General features: G+C 32.4%; 1 protein-coding gene across 4 annotated transcripts in view; it reads right to left on the bottom strand.

Moving 5' to 3' along the window:
* Positions 1-21,082, bottom strand: part of NOVA1 (NOVA alternative splicing regulator 1) — a 149,411-nt gene that overhangs the window by 4,130 nt on the left and 124,199 nt on the right. For 3 of the 4 annotated variants that reach the window (XM_058540800.1, XM_058540802.1, XM_058540803.1), the window contains one exon: positions 20,151-20,222. The exons of the other annotated variant lie outside the window; for it this stretch is intronic. In XM_058540800.1, the coding sequence (XP_058396783.1) occupies positions 20,151-20,222 (72 nt within the window). The remainder of the gene's footprint in view (positions 1-20,150; positions 20,223-21,082) is intronic. 4 annotated transcript variants of the gene reach the window in all.

Raw genomic sequence — 21,082 nt, 5'->3', positions numbered from 1 at the left:
CATTTAAAATTATATTTAGCAGTACAAAGATACATATGGCACTGATTTATGACTCACTGGGTAGACCAAAAACTGTGAGTGTTGTGTCACTGACAAAGCACAGAAGTAACTGCTTGCCTTGCTCTAGACATTACAATGGGCAGGCTGAAATAATTTGTTGAAATTTGAGCAGGAATTTAGTTCAGACACTATGAGGTATTTCATTAGTTAATTTTTAGCAAGTATTGCCATGCTATCTTTAAAACACAGATATGGGTAAGAATATTTTAAAGAAACAGAGCCATGCATTTTTGGCGATTTTACTCCTGAAGGTAGCAAGCAGTGAAAGTATAAATTCAAATTCTAGACTGGGTCACCTCATAAATATATTTACATATATTACACACACACACACACACCTTTTCTTCCCACACATATAATTTATAATCACAGTGGAATTTTGTTTCCTTCTGATTTGTCTACATAATCATTTCATTTTATTGAAAAAAATCTAAATTTTCTAGAAACATTTCTTAGGAATGTCAAATATAACCCTCATATTCCCCTGATTAAGTGCATTCAGTTTCAAGAAGTAGTCTGAGAAATAATTTTTTTTACCAAATTAAATTTGTTAATTTTATTCAGACTTTTTTGTAGAAAATTATTTGTCTGAAATGCTGAAGTATGTTAAACTGTTATAATTAGAAAGTTAAACCATGATTACTACCTCTTACACCAATTATAAAGATGAATTAGAATCATCCTTATTTTATCCTGTGCACATGAAATACTGAGAAAACTTACTTTTAAGGATTTAAATATCTGAATGTTAAATCTGATTTTATTTTACAAATAAGTACTTCTTTTAAAAATTAGAACATTTTTTGCAATAAAATATTGTTGAAAACATTTATATACTGGCAAACTATAGTGTTTTAACATAATTTTTATGAAGAAAAATATATTAATAAACCAAGACTTTGAAAAAAGCTGTTCTTAAATTATTTTAAATTCTAATATCACTGTTGTTTTGCTCATTGTAATGATTATCTGCAGGATTACAACCCAGGAAGAGAAGAGCATATGAAAGGTTAATCATGGGAACTATCCTATAGACTATCAATAAAAAGTAATGAAATATATAATTTTATAACATCCATTGTAAAGTCACCTTAAGTTTCTATGAGATACGTGAATACGGTATTAACTTTTACTACACGGGCACACCAGTCAAAAACTATATTTACTGCATCTATAGCTTTTTTTTTTTAAACTCTAGGACTAGTTCTATCCTTCCAAAAGAACTTGCAAATGTGTGCATAGTACTTACATTATTATTGCACATTAGCTTGTCCTTTCTTTTTTTATTTTTCCCTTTAATAGTTTTTCTTTCTTTTCAATATTTAAAAATTCTGAAATAATGTATAGTTCAGAAATGGTGTGTGGACTTTTCATGCAAGTAAACATTTTCTGAACAATCTGTATCTCTACAAATTGAAGAATTACATCACATCATCTATCTTTATATTAAAGACATCTTATGTAAGTACTACCACCCGGATTTTAGTTTTAACTATTTGAAATAAACTTATATAAAATACTGTCAGCCATGATTGCTGTTGTATCAAATACTGACGTGGCCCCAGATTTTGCTGGTATGACTGACATTTGTCCACACATAACTAAATAAAGGTGTGTTATGATTTAAGAGAAGACATTAATGACTGCACATTAATATTTATAATGTGTAGCATTTCTTAACTTTAGATAGTAATAATTATGCATAAGATTACTGATCTTAGAAATTAAATTAGAAAATTAAAGGAACTATAATAAGTTATTAAATTCCAAATTTAATAAATATACTTAATAGCCTAGCCAAGGCATATGTTACCCAACTTTTATTTTTGATACAGAGACATGAAAAGCCTCTTAGATTTGCACTGTCTTTTTTCCCTGAAGAATTAAAAAATATATCCATATCTATTTGCATACTTAATATTAATCTAATATGGACACAGACAGGAAAGGACCCTCTGAAAAGGGGAAGTTGAGACAAAAAATAAATTAATTCTTTTGCATAACATCTCAAGGAGAGTGGTGTTCCATTTCCATTTTATGTGTCAGGTCAGAGCCAAGAAGAAGCGAGACACCAGTGTGGAAGCCTGGAGATGGCAGGCAACTGAATACTGGGTGGGTGGGGAGAGAAAAGGAGCATGGAGAATTATGGAAGATAGGCCATTTGCTTACTTCTTAGATAGGAATACAGCATTTACCAAAGGAAAAGTCTGTGCTTTGACAGTGTTTGCATTCCCACTGAAATGATAAATAACAAATTTTAATTATATGTATGGCTTCATTTTCATTGGTAAAGTCTGTTAACACACTGACTCAAATATACTTATTCTTATTTCTGAAGAATTGAGAGAAAAAAGTACTGGATCTTAAACAGCATCCAAATTATTTGATGTAACGTTCATCGACGAAATCAGATACGCTCTTGAAAGTTACAAATCAGTTTTCCCTTCAGAGCTATGATCTCTAGTTGCTACCATCCATCCAGTCTTCTGTGGAATGCTTAGTGGCCCAGGCCCTATGCTGGGAGCCGAGGATAAAGGATATACTATACGACACTGTTCCTGCCTTTAAGGAACTTCTAGATTAGTTGTAGAAAACATAAGTGCAATGTATGGGTGCAGTCAAGTCTTGAAAGTGCTGCTCCAGAAGTATACAAAGGAGACACAGAGCCTAACCGGACGGAGAAGGGGTAAGTAGAAAACCTTTGAGAGATGATGATCATCCTTCATCTTTGTACTATCAGTGTCCTGATCATTACTATCAGACATTCTCACATTTCTGTTACCTCTGTGTTGGAGAGGTCCTGTTCAAACCTAAACCCATTTGAGTAGTGATGATCTGCTTTAATAATGGTATTATTTTTAAAGAAAATGAATCTTGACTTAAATTTTCCTTATTCCTAGACTTATAATTATTTGTTATATCAAATAAACGTAAGATTAACAATATAATTATACTAATTTTACTAGCATCAACTTTTCAATCAAGTGACGATTTCTCTATTTGCAACCACAAAACAGGACCTCTATGGGAATCCTATGAAAGTATTAAAAATACCAAATAGGTAGGTTTTAATATTGATATGTTTCTGATTAAAAATAAGCATTAAGACAAACAAATTCACTCCTTTGCCAAATAGGAACTCCAACTCATTATAGTCTTAGAAAGGAATGCGAGAGTCTGTAGGCATCATATTTCTTCAACACGGTGGCAGGAAAATCATTGAACTTTTTCATAAAGCCATACCTTACATAAATGCGAAAGAAGTTCCATTATAATTTAAGATATCTCAATTAATAGTATGGACTGTTTTACTGAGGGCTACCGTATTAGCTACTACACATATACTGCCTTACATTTATAAAGCAATTCCTATCAATAGTGGATACTTGTTACTTCATTCATTCATTCAGTCAGCTGACATCTGATCTTCCTTTTTCTGGCAACAGACCCCAGTTTTCCTTTGGGAAACACCCTCTTATTCTTAGTGCATATGCTTCAGGTAAGGCTGACAACCTTGCAATGCCTCTAGCGGTGGCAACATAACCGAGAACTGATATATCACAATTTTCACACCCCTGGCAGTTACTGATTTGGGATTGAGCACGTGACACAGGAGGTCCAATAAAAATTAGCCTGAGAAACTGGTGAAACTGTTGGGGTAGAGGTACCTGTGTTTCTAACCGAATAGAATACAAGCCAGACATTACTAATGACTACCTTGCCACATATGGAAAGAGGAAGAACCTGACTGAAAATAAAGTTAACCTAGATAAAAGGAGACCCCAGAAATGGAGACAGAGAAATTTCTGACAGAATTTTGGCATCTGAATCTAACCATGCCTAAAGCCAGCACAAAATTAATACAATTCCTTTTTTTTGTTTAAGCCACTTTGAGTTGTATTTCTATAATTTGTAACCGACCAAACAGTATCTTTGAAAATATTTTCACATTCTCATTATATCATGTAATATTTGCCTATCCAAAAGAAATACTGACATTTTATTGTTATCTCTTGATGCTCTAAAAGTCACGATGTCATAGCCCTGGTAAAGAGACACAAGTGGATGACTTAATCTACGTTTTACCAAGATACACCCTACATGATCTAACAGGATAAATATCTTTCATTTCCCTAATGTATTATACCTTAGGTGACTGAGGCACCATGGAGATGCATGTGGCATTTTGGGGATCTATATTGAATTGCTGATCAAGGTAAATTGAAAAAAATCTTTTATTTTGATATAGATTTTAAATACATAAATAACTGCCGTCTTGAAAAGGACTAATTTGACAAAATATGCACAACAGAGCTATGAATATAAGTATCCAGAAAGAATAAAAAAGCTCTTCTAGCTCTCTACTAGTCTGCTTTTGATAACTAAATCAGAGGCAACAGTTTTCATAAGCATGTCTAATATCTATCGTAAAATATCGTGCTGTCTTTTCTCATATATCCTTACGCCCCTATCTACCGCCAACACCAGGTTTTAAACCTGGGAGCCATCTGTGCCTTCTCTTGCTCCCTAGATCTCTACATCCTGTTATGTACTGTTGATATTTTTCCTATCTGAAATGCTTCTGGCCCAGTCCTACTGCTTTATCCTGTCTTAAGTAATGCATGGTATAATAAAAAGAATCTAGAATTGGCAGTTAGCAGATATGGGCTCTCACCCTGGCTCTATTCTGTGACCTTTGTCAGATCACTTCAGTTTCATCATTTATAAAATCAGACAACTTGCTAAGATTGTAGATGAGGGGTTTTTATCTTAGTATTATGAAAAAAACCCTACTCGACAGCCTTCAGCAACCCCCCTTCAACTACTCACAGAATTATCCAGACTATTTATGGGGACATTCTAAATTCTCCATATCCTGTCCCCAACCGTCTTCCCACTTCATCTTCTATGACTATTATTCTATGCTGAATCCAAACTTTACCTGCTAGTCCTGAATATACTCTATATTAGTTGTTTTTCTATGTCTTTGCCTTTGTTTATTCATTTCTTCCAAGTGACTGAAATGTTACCTATACCCCCTATTACCTATTACTCTTCCCCTTAAAACTCATACATTTTTGCCTGCTGAAATCTTTTATGTCATGGAATAGCATCCCAAATGCAATATACTTTGTAAACTCAATCCTGGTTCCCTAAAACTAGAAGTGTCAAGGTACTTTTCTATATTTCTTATTATGTTACTTATCTTATGCTTGCTTATATTAGAGCGTAAAAGATATTTCTCTCTCTTACAAAATGATATCCTCCTGAAGGCCAATTATCTTATTTAATTGTGCATTTCCTATTTGCACTTGGTTGAAGTTATCAATTGGATAACTGTTTAAAAAATTAAGCTAAAAAATAAAATACAGATTTGTCTAAGAACCAAATAATAAACTGTTTGAAAGATTCCATCACGGCCATGCAGTGGTGTGTGTGTGTGTGTGTGTGTGTGTGTGTGTGTGTGTGTGTGTGTGTAAAATATGACTTTGGGTTCTTAAAACAAAAATAACTTTCTTTAGTTTATCATCTCTAAAATCTAAAATTCAAAGATTATATTGCAACCATACTGAGATAAACCACACATAATTAAATATGCACTATATGCCTTTTTCTTAAATTTTCATCAATGTATTATGTTTTTCCTATATTATTTTATAGTTTCTTACTTATTAAGCTTGTGGCTAGGCTTCTTCAGCCATAAAAAATGTGGTCAGGTTGGTTCTAAAAATCTACTATATAAATATATTAGTGTTTCCTTGATTACGTGATAAACTAGATCAATTAATAAGATAGCTCAAACGACAGCATCTACTAAGTCATAATCACAATTCATAACTGGTGCAGTTACCTCCCACCCCTTGCCCTGCTTCAAGCAATTGCATTTTTACCTCAAAATAATTTAAAAGTTTTGTGGAGATTGTACTTCATTTTATATCTTCTTCCAAAGGGCCACACTTTATTTTCCCGTCTGGCTGCAAGATACGACAGAGAGTGACAGACAGGATACCTCTTTTTCTGTCTCTTTGGAAGACGAATGAAAATGAATTAACTGAACTATTTTTTACTTACTACATTTTTTTCACTTTGCCCCTTGAAGCATTATTCAAAGTTTTTTTTTTTTTTCTTTTGGTGACTGCTACATATTTTAAACATACATCATCTAACATTTCAGAGAGGGATAGACTTGGAAATAAGAAATAATTTCTTCTTTACAGGTAAGAAGAAGAGAAGAAAAGCCCTTCAAACTATTCCTGTTGTGTTGAGATGATCAACACTCTAGACGTAATTATATCGAAAAAGAAAACTACTAGAAGTCAATAATTATGAAGAAACCATGAGGGTTGTAAATGATAAACTATTATAAGGCAACCTATTATTTACAAATGAAAATAACTCTGGGTATCGTCTTCTTAAAGTCTACTACACCAGATTTTACTAAGTTGAGGTTAAATCTCCGGAAGTCATCATCATCCATGTGTCAAACTATCAAAAAGCTCTTTGAAACCACTATTATTATTATTATTATTATTTTAAACCCTTTCCTCTTATTCTTAGCTCAGCTCTTTCAGGGAATACATAATAAGATATATGTTCAGAGTTCTTAATTCTGATTAGTGAAAAGATGTATCTGAAATATTTGGGATTTTTATATGAAAACTAGTGTTTTCAACTTAATATTTTAAAGCTTGTAAAAATCATTTTAAAAAGTGAAAAACAGTATGAACATGAGGAGGGGCTGTGTTCACTGAAGTGGATGATGGAAAAGGGGTGAAAGAGATAAGGATAGAGGGAATCATGAATTCTATTTTGAATATTTTAAGTTTGAAATGCCTATCAGGCATCCATCCAAGTGAACATGTCAAGTAGTGGATTGGCTATGGGTTTGAAGATCAGAGGAAATCTGAGAATTAACACAGAGATAGTATTTAAAGCTGCCATAGGAATGGATAAGGGAATCTAGGGGAGGTAAAAGTGAACCAACAGTTCATTACACAGTGAATAGTAAAGAAGTGTGTAGGACAAGAAAATGTTTAACTTCTAAAATAGTCAAAGATATTCAAAGCTGACCAGCAAAATTAATCACTAAAAAAAAAAAAAAGTGAACCAAATGTTAATGAGGAAATGGTTTAACTTTTAATCTCTTTCTTTTAAAAAATACTTGTGGCAGTATTTATTGCCTTTTGGAAATCACATTGTAGAATACATTAAATTATAAAATGAGCATAATCTTTAACTCAGTTTCTCTCCTGTGATCCTTCCGGAAAATAATTCAAAACATGGAAAATGTCATATACACAGAACAGTGTATAGAAGCTATATAAAATTATAAAATAATGTGGAAAATGTCAATGCAAAACTTAAACATATATATAAATGTATACGTAGAGTTTGGATTAAACAGTGTAAAAATATATGCAGGTAAAACTGAAGGATAGGGAATAACAGAGATTGGATTTCGGATGAGCTTTTTTTTCTTACCATATAAATTTTGTCTTATTTTGATTTTTTAAAAGCAGTGAAACAAAAGGAAATGGAAAAATTATCCCCAAATTAGGCTGCTGAATAAATAAATCCTGCAAAAGCAGAATAAGCAATTCATTTAAAATATATTGAGTACATTTCCGGTAGTCATTGAACAATTATTTACCGAGTGTCTACTGCGTGCAGGTACTATTCCAGATGTTGGGGGTAAAGAGGTAAATAAAAAGGATAAGATCTCACTTGCATGAAGCTTACAGTCAGGTGGTATAATAAAGACTACTAAATATTTAAACATATATAAAAAATGAGTTGATAAATGACAGAAAAGCAGATTTAAAAAATACTTTTATCCTTTAAAATAAGGAAATTTAAAATCATAGTTTTAAGTAAGAATCATGTTATTAAGCTAACTGCCTGTTTAAGAAAACCACAAAGTTAATCTAGGAATACAAAGCTTTTTAAAATTCTGAGTTTGTTCAGGGACTGATTTAATAATACTCCATCATGTAACCAAACTAATTAGATAAGATGTTATTGGAAGTAAATGTATGTTTGAAATGTATGTATGTTTGAAAATCGATCTCTGTTTAACCTTTCGTAACTGAAGTAATTAATTATAAAGAAAACTTTCACAATTTGGGTTTTTATTTTGTTTTATAAATTTTTGATTAAGCCATATTTTACCATTAAAATGAAATATTATTATTAATTAGTTGAAAAGACTGATGTGTCATATTTTTGACGTGATTTACGATATTACCAAAATCCAATTATAGTGGCTTGTAGGTATTTTATATTTACCAGTATGCTAATTCAACATTTCTTACATTTTAATTTCCCCAAAAGTTTTTCTGAAGGCAATAGTTATTTTTTACAAAATAATAGGTATCTGCATTTCCATATCTTTCTAGTAAAGGGAAGTCAATAATTTACTATCATAAATGACTGTCATTAAGAAAATGAAAATGTTATGAATTATTATTATTTCTTTAATATTTGGGGTAAGCAAACAAATAGTAACTAACATATAAAAGGCTACAGAATAATGTCTGCAATTTAACAAAATGTATTATTAGTCACAAAACTAAGTTCTTTTCCTATATATGTATTGAAGTAGTTCACTTCTAATATTTAATGAATCACAAATAAAAATACATTAATTTTATAACTTCTATATTTGGCTAAAAGCAATTTGAAGTTAGTTAACCAAACAGAACACTTCCTTTTTCAAAAATATTTTTAAAGAGTAATTGAAAGACTATATCATCTAACTGAAGAAAAAAATAGCTAAACCAAACACCAATCAAATGAATTATAAGGTATTAGGTTCAGATGAAAAAGATCAACTTATTATCTCCTGGAATATTCCTAAATTAAGATAAAAAATTAAAAAAAACAACGAGAGAAATTTTTTTATTCCATAGTGAGCAAGAATCAAATCCCCTACTCTGGCAAAACTACTGTTATCTGAGAGAATATGCAGATATTCCCTCTTGCAAGCATTTTTAAAAGAAAATAAAAATGTTGAAAATAAACTTGATAACGTCTATTTTAGGTATTTTCTGTTTTATATGGCTTTATTTGAAAGATAAAAAAATTCTATTAAACTGTATACACACACAGAGCAAGACGACTAGTGCACATTCTGGAGTAAAGAGGGATTAAATGTCTGGCTATAGAAAGGCATGCTGAATGTTCTGTCTTGAAAACACGCTGTGTGCAAGAGCTACTGCAGCTATGATGGCAGGGAGGACGTTGATGAAACAAACCACTTTTACCTACTAGGTAGTCCAGAAAGAAAGAAAGTATTGCAAATCCGCCTACTTACTAGTCAGGACTAGACAAGGCATTTTATGCATTTTTACCAACGCCTAAGCCAGATATGGGACACACAATAAGGAACATTACAGAGAGATTATTTCATTAACTCTTCCCCTGAGGTGTACCACTTCCTTCAATCTGAAAACTTGAAAAGCCCTAGACTTTCCATAAACATATCTTCATATGAAAGCATACTTGAAAAAGGACTTTGGAAGGTCACATAACCTGGTATTTACCAAATGGTGTGTTATAACTCTAACTGGAAAATACTAATGGTGTGCTGCTTTCAGCAGTAATTCTTAACTTGCCCTCAGGGAGATCCTCTGATTTCCATCACTGGGTGTGAAGGATGCACCATTTACAGCATAGCACACTAACTCAGAGGTTTGCAATGGAATGAATATGGTTAGGAAGCACTCATTCAACCCTTTTCCATAGGCAAGGGAATATGCAAGAATCTTGGAAGAATTCTGGCAAGAATATTGCCAAAAAATCTTAAAAACTACTAATGTAATCTGCGTACACAAAGATCTCCAAGGTAAGAGAACCTCTAACTGTATTTGGTAATAGTCAAAAGACTGTTAGGGCTATCTGAAAAGATAATCATCTTTTGTATAATATCCCTTCATAGATTTAAATTGTATTAATTAGTAAACTTTTACTATTCTCAATGAAAAAACACCTACTCTTCAACTTTTGTACAAATCAAGTATTTTTTCTTTAGTGTTTTTCAAGTAATATTCAAAATGTGTTATTTCATGAAAAAACGTTTTGAATTAAGGTTTGCAAAAAGAGACAGTGTTATATAGTACACAATCATCATCACTTTAAATAAACTCATGTGCATTTTTTTATTTTTATTTTTTTGTGAGGAAGATTAGCCCTGAGCTAACATCCAATGCCAATCCTCCTCTTTTTGCTGAGGAAGACGGGCCCTCAGCTAACATCCGTGCCCATCTTCCTCTACTTTATATGGGACGCCGCCACAGCATGGCTTGACAAGCAGCGCATTGGTCCGCACCCAGGATCCGAACCCGTGAACCCTGGGCCACTGCAGCGGAGCATGCGCACTTAACCGCTTGCGCCACCAGGCCGGCCTCTTGGCCCCTGCATTTTTAGTATAGTAAACAGTGTTTCCCAAACATCTCAAGAGGCTTCAGGAAACATTTCTCTAACCCTTCAAATATAGATGCCTAATTGCATCCTAGACTTATTAAATAAGAATCTCCATAGGTAACTTTGATGTGAGGCTAGGATTGACAACCTTTGATATATTAATTAAGAAAGAATAATGAAAAAATATGACCAATATTACACAATCATTTAATTTGGCATAACTTTAACATATGGAACAACAGCCATTTCCTTTTGCCAGTTAATAAAGGTCTCCTCTACGCCTAAATTCTCTTTCTTGTGACCCTTCTTGAAACTCCTCAGTAAAGCATCCTCCGACTAGGAAATGAAGGAGTCGAGTAGTTCAAACCAATATACACTGTCAAAGGCAGTTCAATCTTTCCCAATCTCTTAGAAAATTGCACCTTACATTCCTTAAAATATTGCATATACCACAACTGAAGTCATTATTTTTTTCCATCCATTTTACATTCTCTTAGCTAATATTTTAAAAACAAAGTAGAGACATAAAAAGAAAAAGTTAATGTTCATATTTCTTGTCATCACTCTGATGATACATAAACACAAGATGTTTTTTGACTATTAAAAATAGGGCCATATGTTTCTTAACAACTTGATTTTCTTTGGTTAATATATTATGAACACTATTCTAGGTCAATTTATGTGGTTCTAACTCATTATTTTTAATAGCTTCACCACATAACCTTCTGCAATATCATAATTTATTCAGCCACTCTCCTGTCAGAGGTCAGGTTGTTTTCCAACTTTTGCCACTGTAAATAATACTGCAATATACGTCCTTTTTCCTATATTCCTACGTATTCATGCTGGATAAGTTTTACTGGATAGATTCTCAAAAGCTGTAATGTTACACTGTTTCTTACATCAACATTGTATGAGAATGGTTATTTCCTATATCCTTGCCACCACTTATAATTTCTAAACACACACACACACACTAATTTCTGCATTCCCGATACATGTGTATTATATACACACACATAAAATATGTCTATCTGGTAAAAAAAAAAAAAAGTATAATCTTGTGATGTTGATTCATATTTCCCTGATGTCTGGTGAGGTTAAACCTGCTTTCATATTTATTGAACGTTTCAATTTCTTCTTCTCTAAACTGCTTTTTAATAATTTTTACCTATTCTTCTCCTGGGATTTTGTTTTTTTCCATATCAATCTAAGAGTCCTCTCTATAGTAGAGTTACTAATTCATCGTCACATGTGTTCAACATATTTTTTCCAAGAATATTATCATCTTTTGCTTATTAATGTTGTATTCTGCCATATCAAAACTATAAAAAATTATATACTCAAGTCTTTTAATCTATTCCTTTATGTTTTGGATTTCCTTCTTGCTTAAGAAAGTCATCTTCAATTTGATTTCACATTCTCTAATTTCATCAAATAGTCTTACAGTTTCAATCTTGAATGCACTGAGATTTATTTTTATATATTGTATGGGGTGGAGGTCTAAATTTATTTTCCTTCAGGTGGATAGTCAAGTATACCAGCACTATTTATTAAACAAAACATCTTTTTCTAAAATGAATTAAAATGGCACTTAATAATTACTCTGGACCAGGCAGTGTTCTAAATGCTTCTCATGTATTAATTTATTTAAGAATATGAGGTAGGCACTGTAATTATTCACATTTCACAATGAGAAAACATACATGGTGAAGTTAAGGATGTTTTCTCAAATCAGATAGTTAGGAAGTGACAAAGATTTGATTTGAAGCCAGGAATTACGGTTCGAGATCACAGTTCTCTTAATCCCTAAATTACATTACCTTTCCTAATACATGATAAAATATGGTAAGTTCCCATACATACTTGGATCTATTTCTGAAATCTCTATCATGTTTCAATGACCAATTATATCTGTTTGTGTTAATATCACATTTATTTTATTATGATAACTTTATAGTAAATTTTAATACTGAGTGAAGTATGTCATCGCACACAAATATTTTCTTGGTAATTATTTTATTAATTGTCTCATGGTAATTCTCAGGCATTTATTTTTTCCTATGAATATTAAAATCATTTTGCCTTGTTTTTCTCTCCCACAAACCAGAAAAAAATTGGAAGAAAATAAAAATTACAATAAATTTATATTTCAATTTAAAAGGACTCATATTTCTATGATATTAAATCTTCCCTTCAAAAATCATTTTAAGTCTATCTATTTATTAAGGGAAAGTTTTATGTCCTTATATAAAAATAGAACATTCTCTTAATATGGATTTTGTGCTTTTTTGGCTTTAATTTATTCTTGAGAATTTTTGGAGATTTTGATATGTATATGATATACACTAAATTGAGCTATAAGAAATTGCACTCAAATATCAGCAATTTTATAAGGCTCATCTTAATAGTGAGCAAAGTCCATAAAATCTAATGTATATAATAAAGTCAATAAGTTCATTTAAAAAGAACCTTTGGAGTTCAATATTTTTCTAGGACTTTCTTAAATACACTCCTAAAGAAGACTATCTTGACATCACACACACACCCACATCCACACACACATATACGGAAGGAAATGAATATTAATTTTGAAATTCTGTTGGAGAATTATGACAATATTTGAAACAAGAAACTGACTGGTTTTCAAACTGTGCTCTGGGTACTACGAAGAGTAAAACAGAAGTTTAATGAAGAAGGCTATGTCCCCTTAATTTGACCTTTTTATTCGATCAAAAGTATTCTTTTCCAGGTGATTTATATTTTTAGAGAACTTCTATGCAAAATTTCATTTGAGGAAGGAATTTTCAAAAATAAAAAACAAGTTTTAAAACACATAGACTGTAAGCCTACTGTTCCAACTAATACTAGTCATTCAACAAATATCTGAGAATCTATTATGCTTCAGGTTAGTGCTTCTGATACATCAGAGAATAAAACAAAGATCTCTGTTCTCACGCAACTTACTTTTTAGGAAAGCAAGACAGATAATCCACAATAAATATGGTAGCGAGTATATAGTGTTCTACGAGGCAATGAAAAAAATACAGCAAGATAAAGGGAACCAGGAGTACTGGGAGCAAGGGGAGGCCGGATTGCAATATTAAACAGGGTAGTCAGGTAGGCCTTATTGAGAAGGGGAATTTTGAACAAAGACTTGAAAGCTATGAAGACGTTAGCCAAACAGATCTCTGAGGTAAGAGGATTTCACGCAGAGAGAAAAGTAAGAGCATACAAATACTCAGCGGAAAGCATGCCTGTGTTTGCAAGGAGAAGCAAGCAGTCAGTCTGGCTGGGGCAGAGTGCGTGAGGAGGTGAGTGGCAGGAAATGAAGTGAAGGAGGTGAATGTGGCAAGGGCCAGATTTTGTAAGTTAATGAATGTCATTTTGGGGATATTAGCTTTTACTGAATGAAATGGGAAACTATTGCAGGTGTAGGCAAAGATTAAAAAAAGCTGACATTTAAAAAGGGATACTCAGTCTGCTCAGACTTTGGAGAACAAGGGTAGAAAGGCAGGAACATCTAGATGGAGGCTATTGCAATAATTCAGGCTTGGACTAGGGTAGCAGTAGATGTAATGAGAAGTGGTTAAGAGTCTATATACAGAGTCACGTGCTACACAATGACATTGCGGTCAACGACGAACCACACATACAATGGTGGTGCCATAAGATTAGTACCATATAGCCTAGGTGTGTAGTAGGCTATACCATCTAGGTTTGTGTAGGTACATTCTATGATGTTTGCACAACGACGAAATCGCCTAATGACGAATTTCTCAGAACATATCCCCATCGTTAAGTGGAGCATGACTATAGGTTTTAAAGGTAGAGTCAACATTATTTCTTACAGGAAGTGGATTTGGGGCAAAAAAGGAAAGAGATGTGGATGGATCTAAGACGTCTGCTCTGAGCAAGTGGATGTATCGGTGGAGCAGATTTGGGATAGTTTTTAGACTTGTTAAATTTAAGATGTCCATTGGACGCAAGTGGAAACACTGTGCAGGAAACTGGACATAGTCTGTAGTTTCACTGTGAGATCTGGACTAGACAAAAAAAAAGTGAGCCCAAGTTATGTGGGGCCTGAATATGATACAATTTTAGGGGGTATCTTTGGGAAATACATTCAAAATTATGAACATAAAATTTGGTATAGAGCCTTGTAATAAGCCTGTGCAGATTAAGGAATCTTAAGGCTTAAGCTTCATTAGTTCACAGTAAACCTGCTTCTCATTGGAGACATAAATTTCACAGAGGTCAGCATACAAAATCCAAGGTATTAGATGAGGAGAAAGAAAAGTATAAACCCAGAAGAAGTCTCAAATATTAAGACCAGGAGCACTCTGACATTAAGTGGGATGAGGGGAGGAACTCGCAAAGTATTCTGAGATGAAGCATAGGGCATGAGGCAGGAGGAAAACCAAGAGTGTGCAGTATCCTGGAAGCCAAGTAAAGAAAGTATAACGAGGAAGTAGAAGTGATAAATTGTGACAAATACCGTTGACAGGTCAAGTAACATGTGGGTTGAAAATAGACAACTGGAATTAGCGATATGGTCATCACTGATGCTGGCAAACACAGTTTTGGTGGAACAGTGGAGGCAAAAACCTGACTGGAATGGATTTAAGAAAGAATAGGAAGACAGAAATTGGAAAAGAGAGAGTAGAGAAAATACTTTTGTGAGTTCTGTTACAAGGGAGTATAAGAAGTAGGGCATTGACTGGTGGGAAAAGTGGGATTAAAAGAAGTTTTGTTTTGTCTTTTAAGACGGCAGGAAAAAAAGATATATGTATCCTGATGGGAATGATCCCATAGAGATCAAAAACTTGACAGATAAAGGAAAAGGAAGAATTGCTGAAGGGGTGTCTTGAGTAAAGGAAAAAGGATGAGATTTAATATGCAACTGAAATTACTGGTTTTAGATAGGAGCAGGGAACGTTTACATTGGTAATAGACGAGAAGGTAGAATATGTGGGTATAAATGCTGGCTGATTAAGTGTGTGTTGGTGTAAATTTGTGGAAGTTTTCTTTTGACTGCTTCAGTTTTCTCAGTGAAGTAGGAAGTAAGGTCACTGGCTGGGAGTGAGGATGCAGCAAGAGATATTGGGGGATTGTGGTAGGGGTGATTCTTGGATGGCCCCATGGTCTCTGTCCCTTGGTTCTATGCCTTGTATAACCCCTTCCATTTGATTTTCGGTGGAAATTGTGACTTGATTCTAATCAACAGAATATGGCAAAAGGATGGAATGTCACTACCGTGACTAAGTTATGTTGTACGGCAAAGGAGGTGAGAAGTCATCCCTGTGATTATGCTCAATACATAAGACTTCATCTTGCTGGCACACACTGGAGAGAGATTCTCCCGCGGCTTTGCAAGAAGCAAAGAGCCATGCTGTGAAGTGCCTGCAGAGAGGGTCACACGGCAGGGAACTTGGACAGCCGTTAGAATCTGAGGGCTGCCTCTTGCCAACAGCCAATAAGAAGCTGGGGCCCTCAGTCACATAGCTCCAAGGAACTAAATGCTGCCATCAAGTTGGATGAACTTAAGAGCAGATTAGTTTCTAGTCGAGCCTCTAGATGAGAATCCACCCCTGCCATCCTGTGAGACTACGAGCAGAGGACTCAGCTAAGCGGTGTCTGGACTCTTCACCCATGGAAACGATAAGATAATAAATATGTGTTGTTTAAGCCACTAAGTTTGTGGTCATTTATTACACAGCAATAGAAAACTAATACAGGGGTTGAAAGAAGAGAACTTATGAAATAGTCATCTAGAGAGTAAAAAAGTGAATGGGGTTTTGATTGTTTGACAGAATTGGGTCCATTTGAGATCTGTGGTCATGAATTTAAAGTGAGACCAGTGAGTTTTATTAGTGTTTTTCTGTAACCATAGCAAGGGTGCTATATATGAGTTACTATTTTCATTTGTTTTATATATTATGATATATAATTTCAAATTTATCAGCAAATAAATAAATGTCTATAAAGCACATATTTCTGAAATCACTTTTTTCCTTTTTTCTTTTCCTGAAATTTGAGAAGAATCCCAGGAGCACTAACAACCAAGAACCTAAAATTAAGGCTGGGATTTAATTTTTGGCACCACTGACTGATTAACAAAACTATTTTGTTAAATCTTGAAGTGATTTAAAAATTTAATATCAATAACTTAGAACTGATCAAACCCAACTGATTGTTTTTTTAAGCTTAAACACATTGCTTAAAGAATCTATTTCATTATATCTTTATATTTGCTTCATATTTAAAATTCCATATGTACAAAATTTCAAACTTGCACCTTGCAATATGCAACACATGCAAAAAAAGTATAAGTTGTAAAACTACTAGCCCTACTAACTTTTCTTTCTCAGTAGGGAGATAATAGTAACTTGATTTATTAATTAAATAACAAGTAACTTAGTACTCTCACTAAAGAAGGAAATAATGTAGAGTAGTTTAAGCTATCTTAAAAAGCATACAGAGACTGATTACAGAAATATTTTAGAGTTGAAAAAGCAGTAAAACTAGTATTTTAGAATCTTTAAAGATAAAACTCAAAACAGTTTTAATAAGCTGTATGCTGTATTACTTACCATCTTAAAGAATCTTTCTTTTTCATTATCACTTGGAAGATACTTAAGAAAAAAAATAAACATAACCTAACATTTATATGGTGAATAGTACATTCAAGATACTATACTGTTCTAAGAATAGTTAATGAATTTATTTCTTACTTCAACCCTATGAGGTGCTATTTTTATCTGAATTTCACAGAAGGGGAAACTGAGGCCCAGTTTACTTAGCAAGTAAGTGGCAGAACAAGAATGTGATCACAGGCAATGTGGCTCCAGTCTTGACTTGTAACTGCCATTCTATAAGACTTCTCATATGAGAGTCCTTCCATTTCCAGGGGTAAATTATTATAGACCCACAACATTGTAGTTTATAACCTGTCAGTCTGACCTGAGGAAACAGTTTGACCTGTGGAAACATGAGGGTAGGAAAGTAAAATTCAGTATGTATTGAAACATACGTAATTGTTTTTAAAAGAATAGAAAAGATTTTTAAATGTTGAAACTGCAGATAAAACTTACTCTTGGATGTATTTTTCTGTGATTTTTATTTTTGGGTTTTCTGAATACTAATAGTCCCTTAGTTCTTTTTATCATACTAGTCTGTAACAGACAAACTATTCCAGAAAAAGATCTCAATCATAACTCATTTAGCTATTATTGATGAAAATAACACAAATAGATGTCTGGATATATTTTATATTGGTTTATAAAAATTCACATGGAAAAAGTTCATAGCTACTTTTAACAGCAGAGGGTATCATATTAGCTATAACACATAAACAATAATTTTTCATCTAAAATGAAATTCTCTGACTTTGTACCATTTCTGTGAGTTATAAAACTGGAGAAAAATTTACTAAATTGCTAGGTAAAAATAAACTTAAACCAGTAATAAAAGTTATTTTCTTATAGGTTTAAAAGTCTATTTTAATTATGGAGAGTTGAAGACTATCATATTAGAACCCATTTTTCTATCTTGGTTACCATTACAGATCTGAGTCAATACAGTGAAGCTGAATTAATTAGGACCAGCCACAAGAAACAACTATGAGCTATCTAAAGCCTGAACAACAAAACCAAATTACCTTCTGTCCTACAACCTGAATAGAGCCTACTGGGAAATACTGTAGGGAATAAAATAACTACAAACTACTAATAACATAAAGATGGATGATAACCACAATTCTTTCAATGAATTAAGGATTTTGCTTTGTTCTTCTTTTATATTTTGCCTCACGTTATTCAAGAGATACTATGCTTGTTTGTACAAGAACAGAAGAAAATAGAGCACAAATAAAACACATTTAACAAATATAACAGAGTATAGTAGACAGAGTATAAAACCACAAATGATTTATTCTTTCAAATTAGAAAAATATTAGATTTGGCAGAGGTGGATGTAGTAACATATCTAGAGGGTAAAAATATAATATTAGTAAACTTCAACATATAATTAGCCTTTTCAAGAAATCATTTTATAAAAATTCACATGTTCATATAAAATAAATGGAAGAAAATACAAATCTAATTTCAGAGACAAAACTGAAATAGTTTTTATTTCTAGAACCAGGATTTTTTACTTTTTATGCTGAGAAAAATCATTAGTTTTGTTTTTATTGCTGTTGTACTTGTCTTGTTTATGTTTGGAAAAGAAAGAATGATGAAGTGTAAGAGAAACATTAAAAACAAAGTCACTTGTTTTTACCATAGTTTTCTATATCATATAATTAAAGCTCATGTAAGAGATAAGGTATACAGAGTGAAAATGTATATACACTTTTTAACTTCATGCATCAACATAAAAGTTTGGTTCTCACTTTATGTAGTACCATTTCCTTCAAAGAGAAGTGCTGACTTTTCATCACTATAGATGTGTATATTTATTTATTGGGGCTAAAATGAGAACATTATAAAGTACTATTGTCTGAAGAAAACGCTACTGCAAAAAATGAAAATCAAGTTTCCACTACAGAATAACAACCTAAATGTTAAGTTTTGCTTCCAGTTTTTATTTTAAAATTTTTCCTGAGGTTGCAAAAGTATTAGAATCAGTAAATGAGCAAAATAATTCTGATAGTCTTCTATTAGATCATACGCAAAAGCCACATTTAATATTTTTAGCAAATACAGTCCAAACAATAATTTATTAGTCAACTATATGAAAAATATAAAGATAAGCTTTTGTTTAATTTTTAAATAATCCCATAAGGCCTTGTATTAGTAAAAGGGTGGAAATATTAAAGAAAATAACATTTCTCACCTAAATGAAGCTCAACTCAGACAAAATGAAAATGTGTTTAATCATTTTAATAAATATACTGTTCAACATTTGTCAAGTTAAAGTACAGTATGGATCTGAATTACATAAAATATTTAAGATGATTTCCTTAAATGTGCCAAAAATAACTACATTTTTGAAGAATGACCTATAAATATTCAGTCCTAGAACAATCATCAAATCAAACTAATAAGATATATTTCTAATTGCAAAGTCTGCCACTTCAGCAAAGAAAATGCTAGTTTAAATTCTAAGAAAATACCATTCCTGAGTTGTAAAACAACATTAAAATTATCACAAATACCAATTTTCAGTTACTTTTAGATCGCTAAAAATGCTTCTCATCAAAAGTTTAAAATTGTTTACATAGTAAAGCATGTCTGAAATAAAAAACAAATAAAATGCATTCACTTTTAAAGATATACCTTTGCTCAGTAAGTTATATTTACACATTCATTTTTTACATATATGATATTCTTAACTTTTATACCAAGAATCCTAGGAAGAAACAATAAGGGAGATTATAAACATCAACTCAATAAATAACCCTCAGAGCTCCATAAAGTCACTGTAATTTTAAGGGGAAAATTCAAAACTCTAGTCTACCATCTGAATATATTTTTGTTATTTAAAGTTAAAAATGCATATAAATTTTCTGGAATAACTGATATATCTTTCTCAGGTTATTTGGAATCTGATCATGGTCCACATATGTGAATGAAGGAATACATCCTTAACCCATCATTATCTTTTTCTCCAATGCGCAGGCAATTACCCGTGAAAAGTATGGTGTAGATGACAGGATGATACTGTACCTGATTAGCTCTGGAGGTGGTCATGGGATCAGATGGAGAGGACTTGGTGGTAGTTGGGGAAGATGGCAATGTCTGGGAACAAAGCAGTTCAGGAGCAAATCAACCTTTATAAGCCTTAAACTGATTATTTAAATAAAACAAAATAAAATAAAATGTAATATAACGAGAACAAAATCCTATGAACAAATTTTTCTCCTATTCATACAAATTTAATGGAATTTAAGACCAATTAAGTAACTAATGCATGTAAATATGCATGCATAAGCATGTAAAAATAAATTCATGACTTGAAATCATGATGGTGACTGATAAAAATTCACATGAGTATTAAAGGTATCCTGACCATATTCATGAATAGTAGTCTCTTTTCTTTCCCTCTTGTTTTCTTGGGGGAAAAGGAATGTCAAACAAAAATTCAATTATTAAAAACTGAAAGAGTCATTTTCCTATCAATGAATACAGTCGGGGATTGGAAGAAGTGGTGAAATGAAGTTTACTTTGGCATAAAAGTATCCACCTACTTAATATGTTGAACATCACCAACAAGTTGATTCCACATGAATTTAGGGATCCATACTTAAAAGCAATTAAATTTGCAGTTCTGAGTTCTTAATATCACATTATCTTCTAAAATATTAATTTTAAATAAATTTAGAGCCCGTCTGAAAATGTAAACATTAACCTCATATTAATAAACAAGTAACAGCATTTTAACAAATTGCCATAACATTTTTGTCATTTATGCTAAACACTAAAATTTTACTAAAGAAGAAGGGTATAATATATTGTAGCATCATCAGCCTGTGTTGAAAATAAGCACAATAATATTAGGAATCATATTTATTGTTCATTTCTAAACACACATACATACTATATATAAAATACATTTTATGAGACCATAATATATTTGTTGAATAATTCATTAAGATATT

The sequence above is a fragment of the Diceros bicornis genome, chromosome 5 (genome assembly GCF_020826845.1).
Source record: "Diceros bicornis minor isolate mBicDic1 chromosome 5, mDicBic1.mat.cur, whole genome shotgun sequence".
Taxonomy (NCBI): Eukaryota; Metazoa; Chordata; class Mammalia; order Perissodactyla; family Rhinocerotidae; genus Diceros; species Diceros bicornis.
Note: the sequence above shows the minus strand (reverse complement) of the source record. Positions and strands in the feature narration are given on the sequence as shown.